The sequence below is a fragment of the Molothrus ater genome, chromosome 10 (assembly GCF_012460135.2).
Source record: "Molothrus ater isolate BHLD 08-10-18 breed brown headed cowbird chromosome 10, BPBGC_Mater_1.1, whole genome shotgun sequence".
NCBI classification, from domain to species: Eukaryota; Metazoa; Chordata; class Aves; order Passeriformes; family Icteridae; genus Molothrus; species Molothrus ater.
In genome coordinates, this window is record NC_050487.2 from 16,139,821 (window position 1) to 16,165,552 (window position 25,732).

At 37.9% G+C, this 25,732-nt stretch overlaps 1 protein-coding gene across 5 annotated transcripts in view; it reads left to right on the forward strand.

Annotated features, from left to right (window-relative positions):
- LRCH3 (leucine rich repeats and calponin homology domain containing 3) overlaps positions 1-25,732 on the forward strand; it is a 61,618-nt gene that overhangs the window by 22,375 nt on the left and 13,511 nt on the right. For 3 of the 5 annotated variants that reach the window (XM_036388412.2, XM_036388411.2, XM_036388416.1), the window contains exons 2-18: positions 2,204-2,348; positions 2,715-2,841; positions 3,369-3,474; positions 3,661-3,797; positions 4,751-4,860; positions 9,063-9,156; positions 10,007-10,127; positions 12,610-12,758; positions 14,103-14,179; positions 16,808-16,900; positions 17,313-17,364; positions 17,495-17,635; positions 18,866-18,913; positions 19,929-19,982; positions 22,967-23,047; positions 24,343-24,414; positions 25,271-25,319. In XM_036388412.2, coding sequence (XP_036244305.1) covers positions 2,204-2,348; positions 2,715-2,841; positions 3,369-3,474; positions 3,661-3,797; positions 4,751-4,860; positions 9,063-9,156; positions 10,007-10,127; positions 12,610-12,758; positions 14,103-14,179; positions 16,808-16,900; positions 17,313-17,364; positions 17,495-17,635; positions 18,866-18,913; positions 19,929-19,982; positions 22,967-23,047; positions 24,343-24,414; positions 25,271-25,319 — 1,656 coding nt within the window. The remainder of the gene's footprint in view (positions 1-2,203; positions 2,349-2,714; positions 2,842-3,368; positions 3,475-3,660; positions 3,798-4,750; positions 4,861-9,062; positions 9,157-10,006; positions 10,128-12,609; positions 12,759-14,102; positions 14,180-16,807; positions 16,901-17,312; positions 17,365-17,494; positions 17,636-18,865; positions 18,914-19,928; positions 19,983-22,966; positions 23,048-24,342; positions 24,415-25,270; positions 25,320-25,732) is intronic. The other 2 variants (XM_036388413.2, XM_036388414.2) reach the window with 2 other exon arrangements.

Genomic DNA, 25,732 nt, shown 5'->3' on the forward strand with positions numbered 1-25,732 from the left:
ATGTTCTTTGGTAAGGTAAAGTGAAACAAAAAGCAAATAAGAATTCTCATATTTGTGGTTAAACCCTTTCCAAAACAGAGTAGAAAGAAACTTTTTGTCACTTTTCTGCCAGAAAATAGGGCTCACTACTTGGGATGCCTGTTTCTCTGTTAAAATGGGTAGAATTCAAACTGCCTTTGGCAGCACAGCTGTGTGAAGGAAGGATAAAGCTGTGAGCTGAAGGATGCTCCTGTGTTGTGAGAGAAGTGGTGGAATTCAGAAACTTTTACACCTTATACATAAACCACTGTTGAAATAACTCTTCAAATAGATGGTTGAACATCCAGTCAGTGTGGGAAATAAGTACTTTTTCTAAATTACTGTTGATTGTTTCTGGTCTTCTCTGAAATAATTTGCATTTTTCTCTCTTTCTTGCATGGTAACATAAAATTGTATTGTGAAACCTCACAGCAAGTTGTGTGGATGGTAGGTAATTCCGGTGTGGTTAGCTGCACTTGGTAGAAATATTTATATTATAAATTATATTATTATTATAAAATAAATAGGATACATTACTTATGTTGGGATAGTATGATTGAAAACTTCTCTTCTCTTGTTATGTTTTACAACAGTGTTGGCACACAGAGATCCCACTAGGAATGTCACAGTTTTGGACACCACGGTGTAGCACAGCACTGAAACTCTCCTTTAAATCTGCTGCAGCTCTGCAACTTGGAGGGGAGGGCTGGAGTGTGTTGTCATTTTCACTAAATCCTTAATTAGAATTAAACTATGGAAGTAAAGCAGAAGGGACTCTAGGACATACTAGAGCACTCTGGGAGATGGCTAATGCAAAATAAGCATCCATTGCATAAACTCTTGGAAGTGTATGCTGTGTTCTGCAGGATATATACAATTACTTTATTGACTCCTTTGTTACCTACAGATTCTTAAGCAGGTTGTGATCAGTCCAGTTAATTTGCTGCTTCCACTTAAGCTGGAGTTCAGTGGGTGCTCTAAAATGCCAAGAATAGTCTCTGCCACCAAAGTAGGGATTCTTCTGCCTGCACCAAGATTTTTCCCTGGTTCTGGTGTAGGGTTTTTGGGAGAGGTGATCAAAAAACCACTGCATTTCTGATCAGGTTCTCTCATACACTCTGGCAATGCAAAGCACCTGGGACAAGCTGTAGAGGTAGGAAAATTCTGCTTTGGCAGTAGCAGGAAGAAGGATCCATCAGAATGATATTTCTTTGCATTGATGCATTTGTCTGATGTTTTATCTGGATTAGCAAATGGTAAGATCAGGATGTTTATGGAGCCTGTCTTTAGCAATCTGTAAGTGCAAGTTTTTCTTCACTCCTAGAAGAAAGGGATAAAAGGGAAAAATGTTTTCTTTCTCACAAAAAGTAGAAAAGTAGGGCAAAGATCTCAAACTGCTTTCTGTCATAAAATAATAAAACTAATCTAGATATGCAATGCAAACTTATTGCTGACTTCTATCATTTTGTAGTTTTAACTCCCACTATTAGAGCTGTCAGAAACATTCATTTAAAGTGTTGATTTTTCAAAATCAAGTTTGGACAAGTTGAAGCTGAGGTCATGTTTGAGCCTGATACCAGCTGGAAAGAAGCACTTGGTGTTTGTGTATTGGTGGGGGAGTGATTTTTAATTAATTTATCTTTTTAAATTTTTGTTGTTGAACGGACAAGAGGTTTCATAATGTTCCCCATTAACTTTTTGTATTGGTGGATTAGAGGTTTCCATGACTTTCATGCTTTCTTACCTGTGTGCACCCTGCTGAACTTCATATCCATCACAGCCCCTGCTGTGGTGAGCTTTTGTCATACCTGGAGGTTGGGTAATGCTTCTATCAGAACTCAGAGCTGGGTGTGTCAGGAAGTGGGGACTGTAGGTGTGTGTCTGTGGGAACTGCCCTTTGGAATTTATAAGCAGCAGCTTTCCTTGAACTTTAAAGAAAAAAAGAACCCTTTGCAACTGCATTATTTATCATAGTGCAGCTTGTGAAGGAGAGTAATGCTAATAGGTATTTTGTGCCCACAGACTAGTAATTGGAACTGTCCAAAGAAACATACAGATTCTTCAAGTGTAAACATTTGGTAGGTGTTTTGGTTAGAGAAGTTTAACCAAAACAACCTTGCCAAGCAAGGAACTTTTGAAGTTCTAAGGCAGCTTTACTGAATCTTTCTTGTTTCCCTCCCTGCAGACTTGTCACGGAACAGACTGTCGGAGCTTCCAGCAGAAGCCTGCCACTTTGTGTCCCTGGAGACTCTGAATCTGTACCAGAACTGCATTCGCTATATCCCAGAGGCTGTTTTGAACTTACAGTCTCTAACATTTCTAAATATCAGGTAACAGTTGTCTTAGCAATTGTGCTTTAGCATGAGGAAAGCTTTTGCCCTCAGCCCAAACATACTCCTTTGTGACAGAGCATGGCCACTTATCAGAGCACCTGAAAGAGCACAAAAACCTCACATTGCTTCACTCCAAAGCCTCTGATCAGCCTTGATACTTGATATTCAGAGTTTGTTCACATATAACTAGATAAAGCAAGTAATGAAGAACAGCCTTATGGAACCACTTTTGTAGTAATTACATAAAAACTGATTTGATCATCTTTGATCATCTAAGTGGAGTGTGCTTTTTGTATGTGTCTTTCATTGCATGAATATTTCTCATTAGACTTATGATTATTTTGTTTTCTTTCTGTCCAAAAGTCGAAACCAGCTTTCAACATTGCCAGTACACCTCTGTAGTTTACCACTAAAAGTTTTGATAGCAAGTAATAATAAGCTGGTTTCAATACCTGAAGAAATTGGACGGCTGAGACAGCTGACAGAGCTTGTAAGTATACACTTGATTTCCAGCTATTACTGTTCTGCTCTTGGCCTAAGGATGGTCTGTGTCTGCCACAGTGTCTCTAAGTGTGTTTGGCTTTATATAGAGGTGTTAGAAAAGAGTTTTAAATACTTTGAGATTTTAGAAGAATTTTATGTGAGGGAAAGATGCTGGAGAGCAACTGATCTATGTCAATTTAAAAGTCTTCCCTATTCTAGAAAGGAATACCTGGTGGAATTAGAGTTCTTGCTATGTTTATTTCTGGCAGAAAGCTTTTATGTAACAAATTGTGCTGATATACTGTGGAGTAACTTGAAATAAATTTCTACATCTGAATGCTCAGTCTTTTAAAGCTTTTATTTCCCTTTGTGTTTAAAATGAGAACAATGCTTCATATGAGCACTGAGATTGAATGACTGTACGGATCTGAGGTGTTATATAAATAGCTGGGGTTTTTTTTCCTAAATACACCTGCATATTTTGGTCAACAAAGACTTAGACAGTGATAACTCATTCTTTGCTCTTCTTTGTAGGATGTGAGCTGTAATGAAATACAGACAATACCTCCACAGATTGGCAGTTTGGAGTCCTTGCGAGACCTAAATGTCAGAAGAAATAATTTGGTGCGTTTACCTGAAGGTGAGAAAATGGCTCTCCACTATAACAGCAGAAATTTCAAATACTTCTCTGTTTTCAGTCTCCTTTTCTTCCCCTGAGAGCTAGAAGCAGCTTAATTGTTTTCTGAAACACATATTTTCATACCCTTGCTTTTTTTCTTAACCGTCTTTTAATCTTCTGAATTGTATGTTTGTTTTCTATCTCCAGAGCTTGCTGAGTTGCCTTTGATTCGATTAGATTTCTCCTGCAATAAAATAACAACAATACCAGTTTGTTATAGGAACCTCAGACATCTTCAGACCATCATGTTAGAAAACAACCCTCTCCAGTCCCCCCCTGCACAGGTAAACTGCAGCTACAAAATCAGATGACAAGTTCAGCTAACGAGGGCAGAACTAAGTTATAAATTGAAGGATTATATTACATATTTGTTATTTAAGAGCAAGAGAACTTTAAATACATTCTATTGTCTGCAAGTACTAAATATGTGGCACAGCTGGAAAAATCCCTTTTCTTCTCTTTACTGTATTAATAGTCTCTGTTGTGGAATATTACAAAAAATTCACTAATGTTGGCTTGAATATTTCTGCTTTCAGCAGAAGAGAGAGGAAACTCTGTTAGGCAGGACTGATTTTCTGTCACTCAAATGTCAAAATTTTGACTGAGGCCTCAGTGCTGCAGTTTGCTGATCCACTTTGCAGCAGAGTACTCAAATTGGCCTTTGAGCTAGAAACTGCAATATTGTTAATGACTAATTTGAATTTCAGTGTGGTTATAGGAGCCCCTGAGTCTTACAGGTTCTACTGTGAGCTGCTGCATCAGAGTCAAGAGGGGCACTTGCTGAAACTTGTAGTTTCAGTAGGGTTTTACTTTCCTTGTGAAAGCAGAGACAGCTGTTACTGCCTTCATTGGCTATAAATTTGAGCTGGCTTTGGCAGTCTGCCACTACCATTCAAATATGGGCATGGGTGGGATGCATCTGTTCTGATGCCAAGGGTATAAATTCTGGTACTTGTAAATGCTCATGTCTTGTTTGCATGATGAAATTTCAGCATCCAGCTGACAGAATTGCCTGCAGACCAAATGTACTTGGAGGACAGCTTCCATTTGTCTACCCCAGGCATCCCATGATGCTCCACTATAGCTGTTCCTCTAAAATGCAGTGATATTAGAATAAAAGATACATTGATTGATGTAAATGTGCTCATTTATTATTATTCTCAACTACATCTTGAATGTCTGTAGTGTATTTTGAAAATATATTGTCAAATTATACTTACTTGATTTTTTTTTGAAGATATGTATAAAAGGAAAAATTCATATATTTAAATACCTGAACATAGAAGCATGCAAGATAGCGCCAGACTTGCCTGATTATGATAGGAGACCCATGGGATTTGGATCATGGTAAGTTTTGCACAAACCAGTTTTAATGGCATTCAGGAAAATTTTGTCAGTCCACCTTGAGTTTATTAAAAAAAAAAAACAGATCAAGGATTGTTCTTTAGCAAGTGCATTGAGGAGGCTTTAAAAAAATTTTGTTTATGGTATTTCATGGTGCATTCTAGTAAGGTACCAGTGTGTAAGAAGTGAGAAGTGGTTCAGGAGATGACTTGGGCAGGGTTATGGGAAAGGCAGTGTCAGAGCTGATATGCAGTAAAAAGAGAATAATAATAAACAATACAGGGGGTATGCTTCTGTGTTGTTAACATCTATGTTCAGTTTACAAGATCTTAATATTTTCCACAGACTTACTGAATCATATCCCAGCTGTGATTTTTAACCTTTTGTACAGAATTTTATAACGGCTGTGCTCAAACCGCAGGTGTAAATGCTGATCTCCACCCCGTTAGTAAACTGTTATTTCTGGCAAGCTGTCACTTGGCACTGCTGCTTGGCATTGTAACACAAATATTGGAACAGTCAGCCATATCAGCTGCTAAATTAAGATGTCTAGCAAAAACCAGGAGTTGAGATTTATTTCTGTTATGTGATACAGAAGAAAGGCAGTCAGTGAAGTATGAAACTGAATATATATAAAAATCACTTCAGTCATCTTTGAAGGTAGCAAAAATGTGTGGAGGAGTAAGCTGCTGAAGGATATACTGCTGCCTTAGCAGCAATAAAACACATATCAGAGGGCTTCACAATAAATCATCATGAGTCAGATTGATGAAGAAGAATTTGCATGAGGAACTGACAGAGTGATTCCTCATCAGCACTGAATGTCCTAAGTTACTGTTCTAGATGAGGTTAGCATATGAACATGTCAAGGGTTAATAGATTTCCAATACAAGCTGGTGCAGCTGGTTTCTGCATAATATTGAGGATACTGTCCTTCTTCTGGAAGGAAAAGGCTCTAAATGAGAAAATGTTATGATCTGTTTAGCTCTAACATAGTTTGTTAATTTTTAAGAGAAATTCAAAATCAGGTGGGCTGTAGGCTTACTGATTAAAATTGTTGTCTGTAGCTGTATATTGCTCTGGAAATTTTCATAAATTGCTTTTGTGAAATGAGAAGAATTAATATATTTTAATCATAGCTTGAAATTGTAAATGTAAAAACAAGGGCAGAACATCTTCAACTTGTAAAAACAAGTTGAGGATGTTTTCTTTAGAATTTCTACCAGACTCAGCAGTATGAAATGAGCTTCAACTGGCTTTGCCTTAGCTGTATTTCTGTACCCAAGAAGAGATAAGAGTTGGTGGAATTATTTGTTGTACTGTGCTGTTTAGGGCATTTAGTGTTGCAGGTGTTTCTTTCCATCTTCATGTAGCTATGGAAGAACTGTCTGTGGACAGAGCACATTTTAGGAGAAAATTGTGGAATGATCCCATGAAAGAGAAAATCCTCGGTTATTATATTTTTATGTAACTTGAGGTGAAAGAAATAAAATCCTTCAGCTGTGATACAGTTAAGGCAAAAGAGCTTTGTGTTTGTTATCTTCAAAGGTGACCAATAGAAATACGCTATCAGTCAGTCCACCTAGAGTTGGTTGCTGGTTTATCTGATCAGCTTGGTCTAACACCATGCAGGTTGAGAGTCTGAGTAGTAGAAACTCTTAAAGTTTAAGGAAGTCTGCCATGCTGTCAGTTCACATTTGTCGAACATTTTTAATAACAAGGCTGTTGGTACTGTTAATAAAACAAGATGCTCTGAAACACCATGGCAGGACGTGGGTTGGAGGTTCTAGCACAGCTAATTGATTGGTTTAGCCTTGTCAAATTATATCAAACTGTTTAACTAGAGTGAATCTCTATGCTTCAGTCCTTTTCTAAACATAAACTATGTGAAATTTATCTTGTAGCAAGTTCTGTTCAGCTGCAGTAAGCCAGTCTCATTTGCAGCAGTGAAACTCAGAGCAGCTCAGGTTGGTGCTGGAGGGAATGAGACTGAGAGGAGGCAGAACTGTCAAAGCTGTGTAGCAGTTGTTGGCAGACTGGCACAGTCTGGAGCTAGAAGGTTTAAAATACCTAGTACCCATGGGTGAACCAGTGTAGTGAATATTCTGGGACTTGGGCAACTGTTCTTGCTTACAGGAGGTAAACATACAGGTTTTAGTGTGACATGGAAATGGCAGCAAGAACTGGCTTTCATTGTTGGTCTTAGCAGGCATTTGGCTTCTCATCCTTTGATTTCAAGCTTTACATAGCTTCCTATAAGCTGTAGTTACCCCAAAATGGTCTGATCTCTCCAAATGCTTAATGTGGCTTAATTGTTCCTTTGTGGCTTGTTGGTCAGGGAGGAATAAAAATCCCAAGTCTCAGCTGATTTCAGGATGGCTGCTGTATGATTATAAATGTGTGAAGTGTGTAGCATTGAGTAGATGGGTTTTGTTGTGAGAGCTGGGAAGACAGATAGGAACTTTGTTGTTAAAAAGGAGAAGTCCTGGGCACAGTGTTTATGTATTTTTGAGCTTCCAGCTAACTTTAGTGTGAGATGTAAAGCTTTTCAAATTCTCCAATTGAAAAGGCAGGCTGAAAGAAAATTTGTATCAAAACACTTCCTCATTTTTGAGCTCCTTAATTTGTAGCAATTGTTCAATTTACAGCAGGGTGCTCAGGAAATGCTGAAAATATTGATTCATTTAAAATGGAATTCTATTGCAGATGGATTTTTCTTTTTTCCATGTTGTAAAAATATATGTGAATTCTATGAACTGTTAGTATAATTATGGTTCTATTGTCAATTACTCAAATTAGTAGCTCTTTAACTACATTGGGTGACTTCATAGTAGTTCTTTTTTCTTCTCACCCAGAAGAAAGGAGTTGGTTTTTTCTTTGGCTTTTTTCCTTTCTGATGGTTTATTATGCAGATAATCCTTCTGTTCAAATACAGGGCCGTAAAAGTGGATTTGAGTTAGTCAAAACTCTGTGCAGATGCAAGAGCTTGTCTTTTAGTCTACATCTGCATAGAAGCAGATGCATAGCTTAATGTGTCTCATCTGTAGCCTCCATCCCTCCTGGTACTTCTTTGCTATTTCATGTCTGTCTGAAAACTAAAATAGGCCTTGAGAGTAGTCTGTCGGTCTTTAGTAGTAGTAGTAGTAGTAATAATAATAATAATAATAATAACAATAATTTGAAAATAAGTATTTCCTGAAAATGGAATTTCAGAGGGAGCAGCAACTTGAGAGCAGTGCCAGTGAGAAAATGACCTGCAATTCAGTTATGATGGGGTGAAGCAATTAGCTTCCTGAAATTCATTCCTCCTTGTGCATTATGTAGTAATTACTGCTGCAGTTCTCCCTGGGGCATCGAGTGCCAATAGGACAGTTGAACCATTGTGAAATGCCATCTGCAGTGGATCAGACAAGTCCCATTGTCTCTTTTACTGGAGCTATCTGCAGCAGTTGCCAGAGTTGACATCTGTGATGGCTATACTGCTGAATGACGTAGTTTCTAAGCCCAGAAATTTAAAGAACTGTATGCCTGTTTGGTTATATGTATTGTAACACTGGGCACATGTCTAATGCCTTTGTCTAGACATGTCATTGACAAAGCTCTGTAAATGAGACCTGTACTTCTACAGTTATTACATTATGATGTATCTGAAATACTGTTACTTCAGTTTCTTATGTCATTATGACACAGAAGACATTTATGTAATATTTTATGTATGACATTTAGGTAATTACTCAAAACTGCATAGTTTTGAGTAAAAGTAGTATATTCTGTATTTTTAGTGATTTTGTACATATTTATGCCTATTTATGTAAAAGTTTGTTTGACAGTGGTTTTCAACCAAAACATATGAGTAGTAGAAAATGAAAGTTTGACTTGCTAAACAGAGAAATATGAGATCAGTTTGCAGTTTGCTTTGTCATCATTTCTCTTTGGGAAATGTTTGAAGAGTGGATCTCTCCTTTGAATCAGCTCAGCTCAGAGGGCCAGGCAGTGGCAGGTGACAGCTGACTGACAGGGGTGGTGAGCTGTCAGCATGTACCTCCTGCTCTATTGTAGCAAATGCAGCATGAGGTTTTCAGACATGCTGAGCTTGTGAACACGCTGAAAGTGTGCTTGGTGGCTTATTCTGCTGTTGTTGTGTAATGGCTGAGAAGCTTTTGGTGGTGTTTCTATCACAGTAACTAAAACTGTGTGTTTGACAGCCACGAGGAGCTCTATTCCAGTCGTCCATATGGGGCACTTGATTCTGGCTTCAATAGTGTGGACAGTGGAGACAAAAGATGGTCAGGGAATGAAGTAAGTGTTGCAGCTTTATTTTTGTTGACTGCAGTATTGTACAGTAAAGATAACTAAATGTATGCATCTGGAAGCACATTCCATGGGTAACATGCATGTGCTAGTGTGCAGGTTGCCTTGAGCCAATATTACTTGTTTTATTGGAGAAAAAGGTAAGGCTAATTTTATATGGGACAGACCCCAGGTTGGAAGTATTAACAGAAATGTATAAAACAGTGCATGAGAAGTTAATTTACTGGAGCATAAAAAATGAGAAAAATAGGGTTCCTCGTTTTAAAAACTTTGTAACAGTATCAAATTACAATGCTGAGTCAACTCTAATTTTTCATGAAAAGATGTTTCAATAAAATAAATCTGAACATGAATATTCAGCTTTGGAAATCAGCTGGAAATTTGTCTTATTCCTTTGTTTAAAAGGAGCTATTTACAAGGAGGAAAAGAGGATCTCTTAGCAGAAAGATTGTCAATTATTATTGCCAGGAAGAAGTTCCCTTTTCCTCTTGGAGCAACTAGAAAATAGCCAAGACCTAAAGTCACAATGAGCTATACTCCATACTTGCACTCCCAACTTGATTTTAGAGAATGTGCTAGGATTTTCCATCTTGGGATGTTTTCAGTCACGTGCAGGTACTGCAATCAGAACTGTAGGTAGCTGGTTTCTAAAGAAAGCTCAGCTCTATGTTTTTTAAAACAATACATTATAGCTGTCTTTTGCTTTAAATTAGTGTGTTTTGTGGTTGTAAAACAGGGCAATTGAAATACAAATCAAGGACAAATCAAGAAGTAGTAGATTACAAAATTATGTTTCTGAGGAGAAATATTTCTAGACTTCACTGTTTGTTTTCCAAAGCCAACAGATGAGTTCTCAGATCTCCCATTACGTGTGGCAGAGTTCACCAAAGAGCAGAGACTGAGAAGAGAAAGTCAGTACCAAGAAAACAGAGGGAGTGCAGTTGTAATTAATGGTGGAGGTAAGTAGTGACTTTTGGCTAACAGTATTTATTGTCATCATTATTAAAGTTTCAGAATGTCTCCTACAGATAGTACCTTGTTTAAAGAGGAAAAAAACCAGAAAGGTTTAGGTGGAATTACACAAAAGCAAGGTTGTGAAAACTAAAAATACCGTTGTTTTAAGGATGTTAAAGGCAAAATCAAATAACAGCAGAATTGGTATTTTCTTGAAAACTTTGTCAGCTTTTGGCTGTGTCCTATGTTAAAGTCTCAACTGCTTCAAATGGTATTTTGGAATATTGAATTTCAGTGCATGGAGTTTTGCTGTTTGAGCTTCTGGGGAAAATTTACTGTAGCAGTAAATTGTCAGTGCTCTGTGCTGACTGCTGTCAGAACAGGATGAGCAGTTTTGTCAGGGAATTTTATATTTCCGACTGGCACTAGTGTCTCATTCCAGTTTTGGGTTTTAATCCAAACTTTAATATCATCCAGGAGGGGCTGGTGTTTGTGAGTGGCAGTGCTTTGTTGTGCTTTCTCATTTGGTGTCCTGCAGTCTCACAGGATCACCTTCATAGCTGTTCAAGAGGTGATCATGCTTTCCATATTTCTTGATCTCCAGTCCTCTTTCATTTTAACTGCCAGAAATCTGCTGCTACCAGTGTCTCCTTTTGTTTATATACCTTAATTTTAACAAGGTTTCAAGTTTGTTTTTTCAATCATTCCTTCTTCTCCATTGTTCTGCAGTACTTATTATTAGATCTCTTCTGCATATACTTTGGTTCTTCTTCTTTGTCAGCTGCTCCCTGGTTTTCATTTTCCCTGATGGCTACTGTTAATTTTTTCTAAGTATTGCTCTTCCCAGCTATGTCTAATGTCCTAGGCCCAGCTCCCACTTTTTCTTCTTTCCTCCCTCCTCTTCCCATCGTTATCTTTTGCCATCTTCTTTTCTTGGTCTTAGTCTTCTGTACCACAATTTTTTATTTTTTTTGCAACCTTCTAGAAATATCTGAAACTTTTTAGTTAACTCAAGGTCTTTCACACATTAATGGGGAAAAACTTATTTTCAAACAGTTACATTCTAGCAGTTAGAAGAATTGAAGACATGGTGTCATGGGGAGCATTGGGCAGCCTTAATAACAGGTAGTGCTGCCAGCTCTGCCTCCAAGACTAACTTTATTTTGTTCTTTGGCTTTTGCACACCAGGGATTTCAAAATGCCTAGCAGACTTTGAAGCTGGAGCATGATCAGTTCATGAGTAGGTGTATCTGAGAGGGGCACAAACCATAGCATGTGGCTGTCAGAGATCCACATGTTTTGCAGTTTTATGTTCCTAACACAGCTACTAGTATCTTTCACATTTTTCTGTATTATTGTTTTTATTATCATCATCATGATTTAATAAGCAAGCCTGGAAAGAAGGGAAGTTTGGGTTTTTTGGGTTTTTTTAAGATTTGAAACTGAGATGGAAATTTAATGAAGCCACAGTATATAGGAATGTAGTTTTGGATGGTTGTAGTAGCAGAGGGGGTGGCTTTGGCAGTAACAGTTGCTAGATTGTGTGGTGAGGCAAAGAGAAGTCTGTTTTAGACAAGCAGGAAAGGGGCGGGGGAGTAAAGAAGAATGTCTGCAAGAGTCTGGAGCAAGTTTGGGGAGAGTTTTAAGAAAAAAGAAATCTAGTGGTCTGAAAGGGAACTTAAACTTTCCCCTGCATCCCCAGTGCAATATTTTTCACCAGGGGCGTTTGCTCAATGTCACGACTCTCAGAATCCCCGGGCAGAATGTGGAAAAGCAGTGACAAGTGAAAAAATTGCCCTACATAGTATCTCCCACACAAAGAAAAATCAACACCAGCCAGACCGTGCTATTTCTTGCTCTCATTTCAGTGATTCCTAGTTTCTTTTTCATTCTTCTTTTAAAATAAAATTGCAGGTGCTTATATTGTTTTTGAGGAATTTTGTTGTTTTCTGTAGTGTTGTTCATTATTTCCACATACACTTCTTATATTTATTGTATTTGCATCCAGATAACTTAGACGTGCTACTCTCTATTTTGTTGTAGTAGTAACACTAGTAGAAGGATCTGTCATATGCATTCTGATTTTTCTGACAGAGAACCAGGAGAAATTATTCCAAAATATACAAAGGTCATTGTACAGTCTTGATATTAGCTGAAATACTTTGATATATAGCTTTTGGTTTTGAAAAGGAAATCACAGTATTTACTTTTTCAGTCACTGCAAAAGTATTTGCAGCCAGCAGTATAAAACTGCCTCCTTGATACATGTTCCTCGTTGCTTTATAAAAGGCATAAATTTTACAATTATTTCAAAATTTGTTGATCTAATGTTAGTGGGCCTGACAAAATCCAGGAGCTTTCTGGCTGAGCTTTCCCAGATGGCAGAAAAAGCAGGACCTTAGCTCCTGACTGTGCTGTATTGCTGGGTTTTGTCCTGTCTCATGGCTTATCTAATTGTGGCTGTTTTCTCTGTGTATGTTTGTCAAGTGGAACACGATCTCGACCAGATTGACTACATTGACAGCTGTGCCACGGAGGAGGAGGAGGAGGAGGTGAGGCAGCCCAAGTGCCAGGACACAGACAGCCTCAGCTCCCAGTTCATGGCCTACATCGACCAGCGGCGCATCTCCAATGAGGTGGGGCTTTCCCTTGTGTTCATGCAGTTCACACACCCCAGCACAGCCCTTGGGAAAACTCTTCCCTGTTAAGTCTTTTGGATGTTACCCTTCTGGAGAGAGTCCTCAGAAACTGAACCTATAGAAACAGATTTTTATCCACATCATGTTTCCTTCTATGTGCTTCATTAATACCTGTGTACACAGTTACACAGTTCAGTGGCTCACTGTACAGACTACATGAATAACTTGTCTGAAAAAAAATCTTTGTGGTTGCTCTGCTTAAACAGTAACTATGGTGCTGTGATTCAGATGTGTCCTTTCAGAGTTCTCTGTGTTTTGAAGGAGAAAGATATTTGCTATTTGAAGAAAGAAAAACAAGGGGATCTTTAGCTTTTATGTAGGAGCTTGGTCCCTATCTTGTGAACCTTTTATTACTGTTTGAAATCAGTCATACAGATATGAGAGATGCATTCATTTTGCAAAGCTCATAAATTCAATATCAGATCACAGAAGCTGAAGCCCAGACACAAGAGCAAAACTTTTCTAAGTCAACTGTAGGCAATGCATCCCAAGGACTCCTTGCTGTAGATAGGGAAAAGGCATTGCTCAGCATCACAACAGCTATTCCTCAGGGTCTATCTAGTCATAAAAATTAAATTGCTTTTAGCTGAAGGAGTAGTTTCTCTAAAAAGACTGTCCAAAATACTCTACTGCTTAGGGCTGACTGAAATATAGCAGCATGCACGCAGGCAAGGGTGAAAATTGAAACATTAATATTGACGAGTTTCTATTTTCTTATATTAACGGGTGTCAGTGGAAGTTTTTAAATAACACCAAAGACAATATGTCCCTGTCCCCAATAGGATAAATTATTTCATTGCTCGAATTAAACCAAGAATCTTCTTATTAATCCCATGTTTTGCTTTCTTAGTCTTTCTGGGACCTGTCTTTAGAATGTCATAAAAGACCATCAGCTTCTTTATTCCATATTTCTGAGAATCCAATCTTCACTACTCTACATTTGTAGAGTTAAACTCAAAAAAAATGTATCTGTATTTCAATACAAATTTTATACCTACATGAACTTCTCTGCATGATTCTTAATACTGGAGGGTTTAAACTCTAAAGTTACCAGCATGCATATTTAATCTTGAAACTATTATTTATTTAATTTGGAGAAAAAATAAGAGTGAGCTTGCTTGGTTGGAAATGAACATCTCTGACTCATGTTTTGTGCTTTTTGTCAGGTGTTTTAAATACCAGTAGTTACAGATGCAGCTCTACAGAGAAATTGTTTGGCATTAATGTACAGTTTTCTGAATAAATTGCTGGCTTAGTCTTTTGTGGTTTTTTTTTGCTTAGAGCTCACCAGTAAAGCCTGTATCCATCAGAGAATTTCAGAAAACAGAGGATTCAAGACGACATTTACATCAAAACAGGTAAGAATTACTGTGGCAACAATAATTTTATCCAGAATTTTCTGATGAATGCAGAGCATGTATTTACTGAACATGTTTAGAAAATTGTTTCTGTTGCTTGGCCAGAAGTGTGTATGGCACTTCTTTGATAAGTTGTTGCTCCAAATTAGGAATTGGAATTCTAATAATGGCAGTGAGCAAAAGGCATAACTGTTTTATGCCAATACCTGACTTAAAATCAGTTGGTTAAAGAAATCTGCATAATTAAAGTGCATATTTTTAACTGATTTATTATCTGCTTTTTGTGATTTAATTTGTGCTTTGAGGACAAGAATGAGGACAAGAATGAGGACACATTCTTGGTTGACTCCTGATGGTTTTGATATTGTGGAAGAATAATTTATTTTTAAAAGTACCTTTCTGGGCCATAATCATGAGCCTACATCAGCAGAAGGGATAGAATGGGAATCAATTCTGAAAACAAGTTGTTTATTTTGATGAAGTATGCCCATGCTCTTTAATGATTACTCTTTAATGATTACTTTAATGATTATTGGAGAGAATGCTTATCTGTAAAATAAAGGTCAGAATTGGACAGAGTATCAATGGGGGGTGGTTAGGTTTCTGAAAAGAATTTTGGAGGTCTAGTTAAAAAAAATAAGATAAGCAAATAAAAGATAAAAAACAAGCAGTTTCTTGCAAATGAAAATTGATAGAACCTTTCTTATACTATTGAAGCATTTCAGTATTCTGTGGACTGAAAGTGAATTTGCAGGGACTCCACAGAAAACCAGCCCAGTTGTACTTGGAATGTTTGGGGGGTGGGGGAGTGGTGGAAAAGACAACTGCTAGTCCTAAGTAGGTCATTACTTATACTGTCAGTCGAAACCAATTTTTAATGGATTCTAAAATGGTACTGAAAGAGCAAATGAAACCAAGATTAGTGTATAAGTTTTTCCAGAGTTTTGGCAACATTTTAATAGGCATTCTGAAATGTGCAGAAAATGTGCAGATACAGTAGCTGTACTGATACAAGGGAGGGTAGCTGTTTCAGCATATGTCAGCAGTCCTTATCCTGTCCACAAGTCAGGTATAAAGTGATAGCAATTCTGCCATGCTCTCCCCCAAAAAAGAGTGCTCTTGGTTTGAAAAATTGATTTTTTTTGCTTGTTTGTTTACTTCTTTTTTTTTAATTTGAACATTGTGGTCAACATGGAAATAATTAAACTTTGCAAACCCTGGTTTCCGTGATAAATCTGAAGGAAAAAGGAGAAGGCTGTTAGCTGGGGAGAGCTGCTGTTTACATAGACAGATGTTAATGATAAAGGAAGTTGTAGCTCAGTAAGCTATCCAGTGATTTCAGAATTTAACTTGAGGATAGCAGGAAATCTCCATGCTGAAGTAGTTAATCAGCAATCTGAATGAATTGTGGCTTACTATGCTGCAGCAGAGTGAAATTATAAAAGCACTAAAACCAGATCATGTTGTTATTGCCTTCAAAATTGTGTAAAAACAGCCATATGACAATGAGTATTTTTTTGTATTTTAAGCTTGTATTAGTCAAATATATTATTTTGTGGCAACCACAAGGTGTAAAGTGCTTCCACAGTAATTCTGTGCAAATGCCTTGGCAGCCGGCCTCTTCTTTTTTTTTTTTTTGGAGCCGTTAAAACTCTGAAAGTTGATGTAGCACAGACTTCATCTCAAGAGTACTTATATTAGTTGATTAAATTAAATAAATACAGTTTATGCCTCTGGACAGACTGTGGTTCATTCCTGATGCACCAAAGCTGTGTGTACTCTGCTCTGAACACACTCCTTGGCACTGAGCTGAACCCAGTCCTGTCTGTTCAAAACAGCTCTAAGTAATGGGTTTGTCATGTGCTTCAGTGCTAATTTAAGTAACAGAAGAGACCTGTAACATCTGGGTCTTCCACATCTCATCTCCATGAGGAAAAGGCCCCAAGTGTGCACACAGCCAGCTGGACTGACATTTTTTGGAAATGCATGGTGAAGTGTGTCTGTGTTCCATGGCTGCCCCAGGAGCGAAGGTCGCAGAGTTTAGGCTGTCAAGAGGAAGCTCCTTGATTTCCATCAACTTTGTTTCTAGGCAGCAATGTGTCAGGGTACAGGCTGTAGGCTGTGGACCTTGGGAATAGTTTCACTGTGAACAGCTGCCTTCTGGCAAAGAACTGACTGCAGAATTTCTCTCTTATTGTTGATATGATGGATAAGAGCCAGATGGGTTCTTGTTTACCTTGTGACTTTGAGGGCTTGTGTCACTGGCAGTCACCTGATTGGTGAGGTGAGCAGATTTGTGCTGAAAATACCCAGGGGTCCTGATGTTTAAAATAATTCTGCTCTTTCCAAATAACCCAAATATTGTCTTAAAAGAGAGAATCCATCTTTGTGTATTTTTAAGTCATTGTTAATTCAGCAAGTTACGTTTAATTACGAACTGCAGTTGTGATCTGACATGGTATCACAATGTGATTTCTTTAGTCCAAATTTCACTTTTTTGATTATCTGAAGCTAATTATTTGGGCATTTCTCTCACAAAAACAGTTGCAATCTAGAGTAGAATTAATCTGACAGTAGTCTATATGCATCAGTGGCCAAATCCCCTTCCACCTGGTGTCTTACCTGCAGGGATACAGATGAATTACGAAGACCTGAAACTCTAAATTTGATGCAAGACAGAGAGCATCAAATACTAAGGAGTTATGTGGACAGGACAGAGAGGTAGGGAAAAAGAAATTGAGTGTTTCTGCTGATTCATTTTATTATTTTCCCTTCCCTCAAATAACCATACTATGCAGTTGTTCCTCTAAATGAGGATCATGTGGAAAATTCCTGGTTTGGTTACTCTTAGAGAATGGGTATAAAGTACTGAGTATCTCAATGTAGTAGGCCAAGTGTACAACCCCACTTGTACATCTTGTGCCGTAAAAAAATGTTATTACAATTCAGGAGAAGAAATAAAAATGACTCACAAAACCTGTCATTCACAGTGTTAAATCATCATCACAGCTGTTAGTAGACAGTTACTCTTCTGATTTCATCAGCTACTTGTGTGTCACTGACAATTCATGTATGCAGAATTTTTGGATTTAAGATTAAAAGTCTACTTACTCTCTGTTTTTGCATTTGTCAGACCCCTGCCTGATTCACCTTATTTTCTCTCGCTGTCAAGTCACCACACCCAGGTAACACATAGAATTTGAATGGTTTTGAATGAGTTTGCTGTGAAACCAAAGTGATGTTCCCCATTAGACGTGGGCTGCTTCTCCATAACCCGTGTGCAGCCTCACAGGCTGGTGCCGTGTTTGGTTGCAGGTGCCCAGCGCAGACTCGGAGCTGCAGCGCCGGCACATCGAGCGCACGCGCCGGGAGGCCCAGCTGGCAGCCCTTCAGTACGAGGAGGAGAGGCTGAGAACCAAGCAGATCCAGAGAGAAGCTGTCCTTGACTTTGTTAAGGTGCCTCCTTTTAGTACTTACTTCATACTTTATCTTTTCTAAATCCCTTAATTATAACTAATTGCCATGAGAATTACTGCTTGTATGGTGCTCCCGGCACTTTATAAAGAATTTGGACAAATACCATTTAAGTCCATTAAGTGTTGGTGCTGTAGCTTAACACAGACAAAGCTAGAGCTGAGGAGGAAGATGGAAGATTTACCCAAAATGTGATTGTTGCAAAGAATTCTGATTTTTGCATATTTCACCTCATACTTTCAATTTTCACTTGCATAAATGTGATGGGATTGATTTAAGAAAGAAGAGGCCTTTATCTGAGAAGGCATGGAGGCAGTTTAATTTTGAAGACAAATTTGGCAGGAAGGAAATAATCATACACACAAAAATATAATGCTGCCTGATCTATTTTGCTATTTTGTGATAATAAAATAAGTTAGTTCTGGGTAAAGCATGGGTGCAGACCTATGGTGTACATCAGGCACTCACTCTGAACGCTGTGTCTTCACTGTCTCTTTCTCTGCACTCATATCTTCTGCTTAGCATGCCCGTTTATTTATATGATAGTTGATTTAAATTTGTTTTACTGTTTGCTGCTCTGGTCACTTACCTGAATCTTACCATCACAAATTCAAGAAATATTACAGTTAATATTTATTTTGCATTTATAGTGATCTGCAGAGAGGCAAAGCATGGTTTACTGCTTATATTTAATGTATAAAGTTAGTCTAGAAAAAGGTCTTAGCTGCCTAAAACTAGGCTTTTCATTAGCAACAACTATTCTTAGGCCCCTGGCACTATTTTGTAGTAAAGCTGCTTATTAAAGATTCAGCTCAGTCTTTTAGTTAAAGATTAAGCTTATAGGATGCGTGTTGTTCATTGATGAGTCTCCAGGGGTTTTGGTTTGGGTTTGATTTTCGGGTATTTTTATTCTGTTTCCTTTGTTGCTCATGACCACTTTATTCTCAGCAGTTAAATTCCTCCCCGAGTTGTATTTTGGGTTTATTATGCATCTTTAATATGCATAATTTAAATTTTTGCTTGTTTGAATGTGAAATAAAGGCTGGTTTTTTACTAATATCAGGGAAGTTTCAGCTCAGTGAACCTAGTGCATGTTCTATTTAAAAAACTGAGACCTCTGTTTTCAAACACTTTTAAGTTATGCTGCTTTGTTGGGAGCTTTTGTTTCTCTATGACATTATTTTAAGTTTTGTTTTTTCTTTTTCTGTGTAGCAAAAAGCCTCCTTAAGTCCTCAGAAACAAAGTCCAATGGATAGTGAGGTAAGAGTCCAGTAAGAGCATTAGTATGGATGTCAGCACTTAAATTCCTAGCTCTCTATCAGAGTTATTTTCCTCATTGTGGAAAATACCTCAAAATTGGGTTATAGCATAGTTTTTTCACATATTATTAAGCCTTGGGTTGGGGTTTTTTTAATGGGATCAGCTTAGAATTTTCTTCTGTTCGTGTAGATTGCCTGTCCAAGTGTGTTGTTTTATTGTTTTTTGTATGTTTTCCTATGTTCTCTGCAGAAAATACATTTCATATTCTATTCTAACCTACTCCTTGTGAGCAGTACAGTTTATAGTCTAACAGGAGTATTCAGAATATTCAGTCAAGTTACACTGTTAGAGTCATCCTTCATAAATCAGTTTTCTCCCAGTTTCCTCTTATTAGATCACCAGTTGTTCCAGAAATATTAAGCTTTAGAATTTTGAGGGTTGTCAGAAAAAGGAATAAATATTTTTAAAGTTTTTTCCTACTATAGTTTTACAATAATGTAGTATTTATAATCAAAATCAGGTAGTGATTTTGATTATAAATTCACTTGGTAGTGTTAATTAGATCAAAACTTTTAATATTATAACAAATACAATAGTTCTTTAGCAGTGTTTTGCAGCTAACTCTTTTTTGTTAGAAAATTAGCAAAACATGGGGTAATTGAAATAGTTTTTTGCTCCTTTTTCTTCTTAATGTTTTTCTGTTCTTAATTTATTCTTTTAAAAGGTCCTTTGTTCTACCAGAGTCAGTACTGTGAATGCAGAGTGTTCTGTATTTGCTTGACACAACACAGAAAGCAGAATAATTGATTCCTTAAGTAATGTGACTGCACTGTAGTTCCTGGGTCCTGAGGCTGTGTATTCCTACAGAGTTACAGATACTTCATGGATTGTTTTAAGGAGCCTCACAGTGCTATAAGCAAGCAGTACATGTTCCAAAATGTCTGTCTGTTCACATACCATGTGTTTCTGACATTGTGTGTGTTTCTGACATTGCTCCATCTCTCCCACCTCCCAGTGTCCCTTTCCATCCAGAAGGTCTCAGCATACTGATGATAGTGCCTTGTTAGTGGTAAGATCCTGCACGTAATGGCCTTTTTCTGTGGCAGATTCTAGAGCATAGAAATGACAACATGTAATGATTGTCACAGATTAGACCAACGTTTTAGACCTAATCTAAATAGCATAAAACATGACCATCTTCTTTGAAAAGTAGCTTAGCTGTGAACTGTGATGTTATAAATATATTGACACTTTTGCTGTCAGACATTTGCTAATAATACAATGGTGTTTTTTCCATAAAATAATTAAAGCTTTTATTTGAGAGCAGAAGACAATTACTGATAGTAAAGAACAGTTTCTAAAATGAAAAATTCATCTCTAGTTGTTCTGATTTGATATCTTTGCCATTCAGCTTGCTTCCTGATTGATGTGCTCTTCAGTGTCAAGGAAGCAATTTTACTGCTTAGTACAGCCTTCTGCTTTAACTTGTCTGTGTCCTGCACATGGGGGCTAGAAATACTTGGCACAAGAAAAAAGAGTTCTACTTATGAATGCCACAAATCATGAAATACTCCTCATACAGTTTTATTGTTTATTAATGCAAATGTCTTAAAAATAATCTATTTTGAACACTTATCAAAAATAAAAACAAGTGTGCACATATTTCATGTTTTATGCTATTTCTTTCTTTGTGGCATCTTAGCAATGTAACATAACTAAAAAATCTAATTAATGTCATAATCTGTGTCTAGAAAATTAAAAATACACCTGATTTGCCTGTTGCATGACTGCATGCGTAGAATTTATTTTCTTGATTGATTTATGTGCTTCCATTATCTGCCTAAATTTTCTTTAGGCAGTGCTCTTGGTTAGAGTGTCTCTCTCCTGAATGTGTTTATCAAGATATTTACTGTGTCTTTATTCAGACTTTTTGGGTTTTCTGCTTTTGTAAGACTAGCACTTTGGTGGGTGAGGAAGAAAGCTTAAAATGTTAGAGAGAGATTTAATAATCATGTGGCTGTTTAGAGAAATCACTATCAATGAGCATATTAAAATGTGCTTCCATAGTTGGGTCATAAAAAGCAGGAGAACATCGGTAGTTTGGATTGAGATGATTCTCTGTTGTCAGTGAATTTGTCTTTGGAACATATTTGAAGATGCCTGTAGGAACCCCATTTCTATTTGATTTTGTGATCACATGACTTTTGTTGTAAATTAAGATACAGAATTTTCAGAAACTACATTGAAACTGGCTTCCATTCCTGTTTGTTTCCTTTCTTGTCTTCAGCCAAATTATAAAAAGAGTGGCCAGGCTGGCAGGGAAGGATTGAAAGCAATAATTTCTCTGTTCATTTTTCTTTTGGTTCATCACATTTTTCAGCAGCACTAAATTATAATAGTATATGAAATGCAGGGGTTCGTGATCTGTAGCTGTTTTCAGTGGTGGAAATCCACACTGTGCCTGATGATCACATATGCCAGGGCAGCTGTTCTGGCAATTACTGTAACTGAAACATTAGGCCCATACTGGCTCATGAATTTGTACCATCTTTTGTTTAAAGGTAAAACTTGTTCAACATCAAGGAAATGGTCATCAGATTGCTTTAAAAATTATTAGAGTTTACATTGCTTTTACGTTTTTATATTCTATTGTGTTTCATTTGACATTTCCCCTATCCTTATGTGTTTGAAATTTAACTAGGTCTAATTTCTGGGCCATAAGGAAAAGCTTTTAAAAGTACTAAATCTAATATGTAGTTAGAAAGCAAGTAAAAGCAATTAAAAGCAGAGCTTTTATTTTACTGCTTTGCTCTTCTGGCATTGATACTGCTTTAACAAAAAATTGCAGTTGTGAATCTCCTTTTTTAAATCTTTGGTATTTCTTTTGGTCATCCTGTTGTTGTCTTTAATCACTAATTAAAATTAAAATGTATTCATGTTGCACAGGTTACTGTGACCATTTCCTTCTGTTTATAAATAACATCAGGACAGTTGGTTTGCAGTCCCAGGATGATTGCCCATGCCTTGTGTGGATGTTAATGGTTCCCTTTAGTTGTAGTTGCTCCTGCATACCTGTGATTTGAAGTGGAGTCTGGCTGTAGAACTTCACTGCACACTGTGGTGGATTTCTTTGGGTTGCCCTGTGGTAGATAACCAGAAGAAAATGTTGTTGAAGAAGTGTAATCACTGGCCTCTCTGAAAAAATAAGTTTTATGTTAGTCAGAACCCCTTGCTCTTCTCACAAGGATAGCTCCATTTGTTACAAGGGAGATTACTTTTAGAGCTGTTGTTAAGCTTTCATGCTTGGCTAATGACTTGATTTCAGTCTTCATTGCTTCTAAATCTCATTTTTCTCCAAATAGTTTCTTGTTTTCTCCTATACTGTCCCTTACGATGTTGGTGCTGTCAAAGGGAGAGAAAACCCCAAAACATCCTCTCCAACTACTGCTCAGTTTCTCTGTTGTGAAGCCACAAGGTACTTGAGAAGCATCAGGCAGCTGCTGTGACCTCTTCCTCTCACAACCTTCGTGTCATTGCTGCCTTATGCTCCCTTCCTTGTGTTGTTTTCTTGTTGTGGTCTCAAATGTGGCCTGAGTCTGTAATATTACTGTTGGCACATAGGATCTCTGAAACATTTGAAGTTAAGACTACGTTTAAGTTAAGCACCAGAGTGTTACAAATAATAATGGTTATGGGTAAAGTAAGCAGAACTTGACTAATGCAGACTTGTACCCTGGAGTTTCCTCTCAGACCATTGGCATTTATTTGTGTATTTAAATGTTTAATAACAGAATTCTCTTAAAATATCCTTATTTGGTTCATGCAGAGTTCTTGTTGGGCACTCCCTGTATCTGCAGTTGTTTCTGGCACAGGGAAATTTTTGTGACTTCAGTGCTAGACCTAATGACTGCGTGCAGCATGTGCAGAGGGTGGTGTAAGTCTGAGCTGCAGCCTCCTGACTCCTTTAGTGTTGTGGCTGCCTTTTCTCACAGTTGTTCTTTGCATCACTTCTTCCTTTCTTCCCTCTCTTTCTTTCCTCACTGTCCCTGACAGAATGGCTTTGAGCCTCTCTTTGTGTTTGAGATTGACAATAACACCAATACCATTAAAAGGAGGCCAGGCACTCGCAAACAGGTGAAGAGCATGCGGTGTGTTGTTGTTGTGATTGTCCCTCCTGTGCTGTGCTGTGTCCCCTTCCCTGTGCCCACTGCTGGCTGTGTGCATACTGACCCCTTCTTCTTAATCTGTGTCAAGCTTGCCCTGCTCTATTCATACAAGAATAAGCAGATGCAATGATGTTACAGAGCACCTAGTTCTGGTTTATTTTAATGTTCTCATGTGCTAGCTAATGTGTTGTCTAAGACAAGTGATATTTGAAACTCTTAAAAAAAAATCTCACCATTTTGGCGCTGCCCTGCTCTGGACAAAGAGGCAATCTTGAGGACCAGCTGTAAGTCTGTACAGGGCCTAAAAACATTTGTGTTTAAGGCTTGCCCTGAGTGTAAACCTTCCCTTCTAGTCCTTCTGGCTGTGCTGGTCTGAAGTGGCAGAAAGTTGAAAAGTTGCAAATGTTTTAAGAACTAACTCCCAAATGTGTCTTTCACTACCTGTAGAGTTTCTAGGTGTCATTTGATGTTCTTTCTGGTGCTGAACTGTCACTTGGCTATTTGAATGCTGTTTCAGAAAGCATAGTGAGCCATTCAGTCCTCAAATGTTGAAGTTCTGATGGTGCTTTCAGTGAGACACAGGATTTGGCCTCCTAGATCTGCCTGTCAGTGACAGATAGGCACAACCCCACAGCCCCTGTTCTATAAACAGGAAAAGTTATTTATTTGGCTAGTTTTGATACTAGTCATAATTGAAATGTGACTGCACTTTATTTGTGGCAACACTGTAAATCCTGACACTGACATCTTCCCCAAGAGTGAGATTCTACCCACAGAATCTCATCTACTTTGTGTGTAATCACAAGGACCAGTTGTTAGTGTTTGTGGCAGATAGAAAGTGTGTTACTGAGCCTCTTGTACATGGGTTTCCCTGATTTTTCAGACGTGCCTAACATCCTCAAAACACTACAAAGGAAGTTGTTTATTTTTAATGATGGCCTAGAATGGACCGTTGTAGGGTAAAATTTCTTTTTTCTGATGGCACAGGTATTACTAAAGAAACTTTTGCCTCACTTACTGTTCTTAATTCTGTTTTTAATGTCACTGTATTATATGTAAAAGAAGCACTATACCTCCCAGAAAGTCCAGGAGGGTAGGAAATAACTAACTAAACTATAGTTCAGCAAGTATTGATGTGCTGCTTGTTGAGTGTTTCTAAGAATGTGATTGTGATCACCTCTTCATTTTTTCTTCCACCTTTGTGTGCGATCTGTCAGCTACTCACTAACTCTGCTACTGCCTTCTCTTTCTTTCTGCATTCAGTCACTCTCAGGGTTGAACCAAGAAAGCTGTGCTACTACCCTGCCTTGTGCCTCTACCTTCAGTCCTGTCAAGGTATCTCTTGCTATTATCATTCACCACTAGAGCCAACAAAAAAATCTTGGATCCACACATCGGTTTAAACAGGTGTTAGTCTGTCAGCATCTAATCAAAAGTTCAGGTAGGGCATGAACCTGATTCCCCTGATTAAACTTTAGTATGTATTACCTCATCTTAGCTTTAGGCTGTGTCTACAGGAGGCCTGATCTATAAAACATGGTAACCAGTCTCTGCTCCAAGGGGTTCTTGGTTGTCTTTGATGTTGCTTTTTCTGCACAAGATCATTTACCCTTGATCAAGTTGAGTTCATCAAAAGTACACTTGTATTCTTTGCCTGTTTCTTTCTTTTCTGTGGAAACTGCTGTGCTGAATTCATTCCTCACAAGAATTCATTAGTCTGTGTAAGCACTGTGATCAACCACAGTGTGTTTCACTGGGGACAGATGTTCAGTAAATAGCAGTTCTGCATTAGCAAAGGTGTCAAAGAGGAGTGTCCTTGTTGGGGCTGCTGTATTGCCAATTCTGCATGTTGCTTAATACCTGTTTTTTGCTGTCCCCTTTGCAAAGAGCACTTCTCAGTTTGAGTTGGAAGGAAAAGTTAACAATGATCTGTCATTGCACAGTGAGTGCTGTTTCATGATTCTTTTTCCTAAGGAAAAAGAGCAGTGGTGTCATTTCTGTAAAAGAAAAAAACTTAGTCTCTGCAGAGATAAGACTTGGGAAAAAACATACAGTGGTTTTTCTTATTTCTGGTTATTTTTCTGAAACACATTTAGATGGATGGAGCTTTTCTTAAACACAGCAAATTAAAATGTAGTCAAAGCTTTTCCAGATTAGGACCATTCATATTCTTCTGCTTTTTTGTTCACAGAGTGATGACAGATCTACCATCTCCCCTGGCTCACCTACCGCTCAGACAGGTAACAGGGACAGGAAAAAAAATCTGGAAAATAAGATCAAAAAGCTTGCTTGCTTATTTGTCCTATGAAGAAAGGGGAGCATCTGTTCCCACCTCTGTCTGTGGCACTGCTGTGTGTGGGAATTTACCCAGTTACTTGGGTCTCCTTAGAAAAACACAAGGGAAGAGACAAAAGGGATGAAGCATGTCCTTAGGCACAGAGCACAGGGTTTGGCTGGTTTAGGCCTTCAGAGAGACTTTGGCACACAGATGCATTCAACAAGAGTCAGAACAGTTGTTGGAATTGGTATGTGGAATGTGCTTTGCATGCAAGTGTCCTTGGAAGTGCCTTTTCCTGCTCTGCTTTTATCATGCATGGCTGTAATTTATTTTGTCATCATTACATTAAAATTTTTGGTTTGTTCTTTTAATTAC